This window comes from Eimeria maxima, genomic scaffold, assembly GCF_000499605.1.
Source record: "Eimeria maxima Weybridge genomic scaffold, Emw_scaff89, whole genome shotgun sequence".
In the NCBI taxonomy this organism is placed as follows: Eukaryota; Apicomplexa; class Conoidasida; order Eucoccidiorida; family Eimeriidae; genus Eimeria; species Eimeria maxima.
Genome location: NW_013564020.1, coordinates 1 through 7,500, shown reverse-complemented (window position 1 = coordinate 7,500; position 7,500 = coordinate 1). Strand labels below are relative to the sequence as shown.

General features: G+C 45.0%; 1 protein-coding gene across 1 annotated transcript; it reads left to right on the top strand.

The window, feature by feature from the left end:
• Window positions 1-3,206: 3,206 nt before the first annotated feature.
• On the top strand, window positions 3,207-7,182 carry EMWEY_00012250 (hypothetical protein; the record flags this gene model as incomplete). Its single annotated transcript, XM_013479098.1, has 6 exons — window positions 3,207-4,453; window positions 4,648-5,296; window positions 5,565-5,711; window positions 5,925-6,017; window positions 6,148-6,768; window positions 7,027-7,182. Coding segments are annotated over 6 exons (2,913 nt in total), but the record flags the coding sequence as incomplete, so codon positions are not given.
• Window positions 7,183-7,500: the final 318 nt, after the last annotated feature.

The following is a 7,500-nucleotide window of genomic DNA, read 5'->3' as shown; positions in this document are numbered from 1 at the left end:
GCTGTTCCCGCTGCTGCTGTCCCTTCCTTATTATTATTATTTTATCTCCTTTTGTTTATCTCTTCCTCTTCCTCTTCCTCTCCCCTTTCCTCTATCTCCTTTTTCTTCTCCTTTTGTCTCCTTTTCTTTCTCCTCTTCCTCCCCTATCTCCTTTTATCCCTCCATCTCCCTCTTCCTCCCCTCTCCCTCTCCCTCTCCTTCTCCCTTATTATTATTATTATTTATATTATTATTATTATTATTATTATTATTATTATTATTATTATTATGTACAACCTTAGCAAAGGTAGCAGCAACAAGAAGAGGGAAAGTAAGAGTAGCATCAGCAGTAACCTTAACATGATGAAGGAGACAGTCCCTATTATTATTATTATTATTATTATTATTATTATTAATATTATTATTATTATTATTATTATTATTATTATTATTATTATTAATATAATTATAATGATTATTTCCCTTAATTTTTCCCCAACTAATTGCCTCATCAGGTCTAGCACCTGAATCACTACCATCATAATCTGATGAAGAATTAAGATAAATAGCATAATCTGCTCCTCCCCTCATGAGGTGTGCATTGCATAGATGATGTTTAGGTGTCCCTCCCCCTAGCAAGAGGAGACCACTGCAGCAGCAGGAGGAGACAGCGTCATTTAATTGTCTTATATCCTTAACTATATCTATTATTAATTTATATTTATTCCTATATGTATTAAAATATATATTATCACCTATACTACCATCTGTTATACCAGGACAATATATTTTTATATTATTCTTATAACACCAATATAATAAACTTTCTTCTCTTATTTCTTTTCCTATTGTATCCTCTATTGCCTTACCTAAATATTCTATTAATTCTGATGGACTTAATACACATTCCCATAAACATATTTCTTTTGCTGCTGCTCCTGCTGCTTCTGCTTCTGCTGCTGCTGCTCCTGCTGCTGTTGTATCTATTTCTTTTGTATTTGTTATATTTCCCTGTGAATTAGTACTATACGTATAACCATTTATTTGATTTGTATTTGCAGCAGCATTAACATTAGCATTAGCAGCATTAGCAGCAGCATTAGCAGCAGCAGCAGTATAAAGTTTCTGTTGTTGTATATGAATTAATTTATCTAATTGTGGTTGTATCCAATCCTCAAATAAACAATAATTATGATTAGGTATAATTAAATTACCAATTCGATTCCATCCATTTTTTCGAAGTTTATTTCCATTTAATTGAAAATTTCCAATTATTGTTGGTGATAGACATTTAATTATATCCTCTTCGACTCCACCAGCTGATGTAACAATTCCTCGAATTAATTTATTTCGAGCCAAAAATACCAAATTCTCACGAAGTCCACAACTTATCATATTTGATGTACAACTCACCCATATCGAACAACTATACTTATAACGATCCTCCTCCTCCTGCTGCTCCTGCTGCTCCTGCTGCTGCTGCTGCTGTTGTTGTTGTTGTTGTTGATTGGTGGTGGTAGAGGTTGTTGTTGTTGTTGTTGTTCTTGTTGTTCTTGTTGTTGTTGTTGTTGTTGTTGTTGTTGTTGTATTTTCTTGTTTCTTGTATTGTTCTTGTTGTTCCTCTTGTTCATCTTCGCTACTGCTGCTGCTGCTGCTGCTGCAGCTGCTGCTGCTGCAGCAGTGATCGGGTTGTAAACCATGTTGTTGTAATATTTCTGTGATTTTTTTTTTTTTTTCTTTTTTTTCTTTTTTTTCTTTTTTATATAATTTCTTTTCTTCTTTTGTAGGGGGACGCCAATTAATCATTTTTTCTGCTATTTTTATTGCCTTCCCTAGCTCTGTTGCTTGGAATCCTGTTGTCAGCAGCTGCTGCAGCAGCATATCAAGAGTAGGGGGAGCAGCAAAATTGCATCCCTTAACTATTAATACATCAGGAGGTAGAGGAGTTGATGCCTGCAGCACAGCAGCACTTGCTGCAGCAGGATAACTTGAATCTGTTGTATATGTACTACAATATCCTATATTGTTGCTGCTGCTGCTGCTGTTGCTGTTGCTGCTGCTGTTGATGTCTGCTGCTGATTGAGTTGTTCCTACTGCTGCTGCTGCTGTTTTTAAATGTCTTGTTGATTCTATTGGTACTCCTACTGCTGCTGCTGTTGCTGCTGTTGTTGGTGCTGCTGCTGTTGCTGCTGCTGGTTTAGACTCGACACGAGAACCCGATACAGGAGCAACAGAAGATGCTGTTGTTGCTCCTGCTGCTGCTGCTGCTGCTGCTGTTGCTGCTGCTGCTGCAGCAGATGAAGAAGAGTTCCCATTCAACATCCTTAAGAAATAACTAGACAAAGACCTCTACCTCCTTAGGGGAGCAGCAAAAGGAGTCCCCTGCAGCAGCAGCAGCAGCAGCAGCAGCAGCAGCAGCAGCAGCAGCAGCACCGGCACTTGGCGTCAGCTTAAGGTGGTACTGCATGCAGCAGCAAATAAATAAATAAATATACAAAAACATAAAACACTAGCAGCTAATAATTTGTTGCTGCTGCTGCAGGTGTGGGGCCCCCCGCATGCAGCAGCTGCTGCTGCAACAGCAGCATCGATCCGCTGGAGCTGATGCAGCAGCAACGACTGGGCCTCAGAGAGCGTTGCTGCTGCTGCTGCTGCTGCAGCTGCTGCTGCTGCTGCTGCCGCGTGTAAACTATATTAACTAATGCAGTGTGTTATACCTGCTGCAGCAAAAAAGAAAAATATTTGTTGTCTTAGCTGTCAGCAGTATAGAAGGCATCATATGTTGCTGCTATTTGTGCAGCAACTCGTTGCTGCTGCTGCTGTTGCTGCAGCAGCTGCTGCTGCTGCTCCAGCAGCAGCTGCTGCTGCTGCTCGCCGTGTTACTCAGTAGAGGCCCCATAATTCTCTAACTTTTGTCGCCTCCTAAATAATAATTTCTTCTTTTATATTTAATTATATACTAGCAGCAAACGAATATATATTGCTGCTGCTGCCAAGACCGCTGGTGCTGCTGCTGCTGTTGCTGCTGCTGCTGCAGCAGGTACTGCTGCAGCCGCCTCCCGGCGGCCGACAGCAGCAACACCGCTACGGCAGCTCCTTCCATACGAATATCCTTGACCACAGCAGCAGCAGCAGCAAGACAGTAGCAGCACAACGGCTATTGCAGTAGCCAGGACAGCTGCAGCAACACCAGCAGCAGCAGCAGCAGCAATAGAGCTGCAGCAACAATGCACAGCACAGACTTACAGGCAGCCCGCCAGAAGGCGCGCGCAGAGGCCCCTCATGCTGCTGCTGAATGTCTGCCCATTACTCTCTCGCTGCAGCAGCCAGCAGCAGCAGCAGCAGGAGGTGTACTGTATGCAGCAACAAAAACACTGCAGCAGCTGAGACTGGTGGAAGGCGCGCAACGCCTCCTTAGGCTAGAGAATATACAGCAGCAACACAGCAGCAGCAGCAGCAGCAGCAATGGCACAACCAACAGCAGCAACGGCATCACATCTAATGGCAACAGTAGCAGCAGCAACAGCAGCAGCAGCAGCAAAAAAGAGGCAGTGGTAACGATCCGCAACGCCTCCGCCTTAGGTACTGGGGAGGCGCTGCCTCTTATGCATTTTGTTGCGAGTGCGGATGTATGGTGGGCATTAGGGCTGGCCCCACAGCAGCAGCAGCAGCAAGAGCAGCAGCAGCAGCAACAGCAGCAGCAACAGCAAGGGCAGGGTTCTCAGGTGTCAGTGGTTGCTTCGCTGCTGCCGCTGCTGCATGCGCCTGTTACATGCACAGAAATTGAGTTGCTGCTGCTGCATGTGTATACAACCGCACCACCGCAGCAGCAGCAGTCCTTATCCCGTGCCTCAAGCGAAGCAGCAGCAGCAGCAGCAACAGCAGCAGCAGCAGCAGCAAACTTGAGTGTATCCCCAAAGCCCCCTGCTTCTTGGTGGGCGGAGATCCTTGACGGGAGCCCAATAAATCTCCCGATGCACAGCAGCAGCAGCAGCAGCAGCACGAACATGAACATGAACATGAGCAGCAGGATGAGCAGAAGCCGCAGCAGCAACAGCAGCAGCAGCAGCAGCAGCAAAGGCAGCAGGACCTGCGTCCTAAGAGAGAGTCTTAGACGTGTTGCTCGCCTCTCTCTTCTTTGCCGATTCTTTATGCAGCAGCAGCCGCTGCAGTTCTCCTTAGGTGGCTTCTGCTGTATATGGATAGCAAATGTCCTTAAGCCAGAAGCAGCACAGCAGCAGCAGCAGCAGCAGCAGCACGAGCAGCAGCACGAGCAGCAGCAGCAGCAGCAGCAGCAGCAGCAGCTTTATAGAGTTACGCCTGAGACAAAAGTTCGACTGTCACTTCATCCACAGGCAGACATCTATGGGCAGCAACAGCAGCAACAGCAGCAGCAGCAGCTGCAGCAGCAGCAGCAGCAAGAGCAGGACTTGCTGCTAGAACCAAAGGAAGGAAACCCAAAGGGCCTTCAAAGGTGGGCTAACCGACAGAAGCAGCAGCAGCAGCAGCAGCAGCAGCAGCAGAAGCAGCAGAAGCAGCAGCAGGGACAGAGAGGCTAGGGTTTAGGGTTTAGGGTTTAGAGTTTCTTATGACTGTGTCGTCGTCATTTGCTGCTCTGTATGCTTTGCTTTGCTGCTGCTGTTGCTGCTGCTGCTGCTGGTGCTGCAGGTTGGCAGGTAGTGGGGCATTGCTGCAGCAGGTATTTTGGCAGTTGCTGCTGCCGCTGCTGCGTCCTGATGCATTTACGGTGTATGGACTGCAGCAGCCAAATGGTTTGCTGCTGTGGGGCCCCCCAGGGACAGGGAAGACATATTTAATGAAGGCAGTAGAGGAGGAGATGCAGCTGCTGCAGCAGCGGCTGCAGCAGCACACCGGTGCAGCACAAGACAGGAGCAAGGTAGCAGCAGCAGCAGCAGCAGCTGCTGCTGCTGCTGCAGCAGGACTAGATGGAAAAAATCCAGATATAGATCCAGCAACTGCTCACTCCGAGCTGCTATTCTCTGTAGTGTCTGGTGGCTGGCTGCAGCAGCAGCAGCAGCAGCAGCAGCAGCAGCAAGTTGTAGTTGTGCTGCCTGAAGTAAGACTAGTGCATGCAACAGAACTTGTTGGATCAGCAGCAGGAGAGACAGAGGAGAATATTCATCGTCTATTTGATGATTGTGCTCGTCGCAGCAGAGAGCGCATGCAACAAGCAGCAGAAGCAGCAGCAGCAGCAGCAGCAGCAGCAGCAGCAGATATACGTGTAGTAGGGGGACGCACGCTTCTATTCATCGACGAAATCGATTCTATTTGTCCGCATAGACCATCAGCAACAGAGGTAACCAATTACAACTGTCTCCTTTTTTTATTTATTTGTCTCCTTTTTTTTGTCTCCTTTTTTTTGTCTCCTTTTTTTTCTCCTTTTTTCTCTCCTTTTATTTGTCTCCTTTATTTAATTGTCTCCCTTTTTTATTTTTTTTCCTCCTTTTTTTTTGTCTCCTTTTTTTGTCTCCTTTTTTTTTAACTGTCTCCTTTTTTTATTTATTTGTCTCCTGTTGTTGTTCACCCTGCTGCTGTTGCTGCTGCTGCTGCTGCTGCTGCTGCAGGCAGCACGCCGTCAAGTAGCTGCCCTGCTGTCCTGTTTAGATGGATTAAGCAGCAGCCCCTCTACGTTTGTTGTTGGTGCAACAAATCATAAGGAGACAATTGATGAGGCAATAAGGAGAGCAGGCAGACTTGAATTAGAGATCGAGGTAACCTCCTCCTGCTGCTGCTGCTGCTGCTGCTGCTGTTGTTTGTGGTGCTGTTGGGGTGGATGGTGCTGCTGCGGTTGAGAGGGACTGTTTGCTGCTGCTGCTGCTGCTGCTGCTGCTGCGGTGGTTACGTTGCTGCACGAATCTACTTTACATAGTTGAATAAAATTGTTGCTGCTGCTTTTGCTGCTGCTGCTGCTGCTGCTGCTGCAGTTGGGTGTCCCTTCTGCTGCTGAGAGACTAGTGATGCTGCGGCAGATGTTGCGGCAGAGACCTCATGACTTAACAGAAGAAGATATCCAAGAGGTAAGGAGACACTTTATCTGTCTCCTTTTTTTCTTCTTACTGTCTCCTTTTCTTTGGATACCTTATCTTGTTGCTGCTCCTGTTCCTGCTGTTGCTGTTGCTGCTGTTGCTGCTGCTGCTGCTGCTGCAGATAGCGGATAACTCCCAGGCATATGTTGCTGCTGATATGGCATTGCTAATGCGTACAGCAGCAACTTGTGCTCTTAAAGAAAGCCTCCTCAACCAGCAGCAGCAGCAGCAACAGCAGCAGCAACAGCAACAGCAGCAGCAGCAACAGCAGCAACAGCAACAAGACCAAGACCTATTAACAAACGAAGATACCAACAACAACAACAACAACAACAACAACAACAACAACAACAACCCCACCACCAACCACCCGTCCCCCCATCCCCCCCACCACCACGACAATCAGCAGCAGCAAGAGCAGCAGGAACAGCAGCAGCAGCAGCAGCATCATCTATCAATTCGTCATTTTATGCATGCATTAAGTATAATTCGTCCATCAGGTATAAAATCAATAACAATAGAAATACCAAGAATAAATTGGATAGAAATAGGAGGATATAAAGAAATAAAAAAAGAATTAATTGAATATATTGATTGGCCTATTCAATACTTTTATTTATTTAATTTATTTAAACTTCTTCCTCCTAAAGGTATTCTACTCTATGGACCACCAGGATGTAGTAAAACTCTATTAGCTAAGGCTGTAGCCACACAGACCAAGATGAATTTCCTCTCTGTTAAGGTAAACCCTAAACCCTAAACCCTAAACCCTAAACACTAAACCCTAAACCCTAAACACTATATAGTAAATAGTATAGGATGTAGTAAAACTCTATTAGCTAAGGCTGTAGCCACACAGACCAAGATGAATTTCCTCTCTGTTAAGGTATAATTGGGATTTGGGATTTGGGATTTGGGATTTGTGATATATCATTTATCATATCCTACATCATTTTGTAATAATCGATTCCGACATCGGTGTGTCTGGTTCCACTTAAAGGAGAGACAATTCCATCCATTAATTGGGATTTGGGATTTGGGATTTGGGATTTGTGATTTGGGATTTGGGATTTGTCTATATAGTATAGGATGTAGTAAAACTCTATTAGCTAAGGCTGTAGCCACACAGACCAAGATGAATTTCCTCTCTGTTAAGGTAATTAACCCTAAACCCTAAACCCTAAACCCTAAACACTATATAGTAAATAGTATAGGATGTAGTAAAACATTATTAGCTAAGGCTGTAGCCACACAGACCAAGATGAATTTCCTCTCTGTTAAGGTAGGTAATTAACCCTAAACCCTAAACCCTAAACCCTAAACACTAAACCCTAAACCCTAAACACTATATAGTAAATAGTATAGGATGTAGTAAAACTCTATTAGCTAAGGCTGTAGCCACACAGACCAAGATGAATTTCCTCTCTGTTAAGGTAATTAACCCTAAACCCTAAACCCTAAACCCTAAACACTA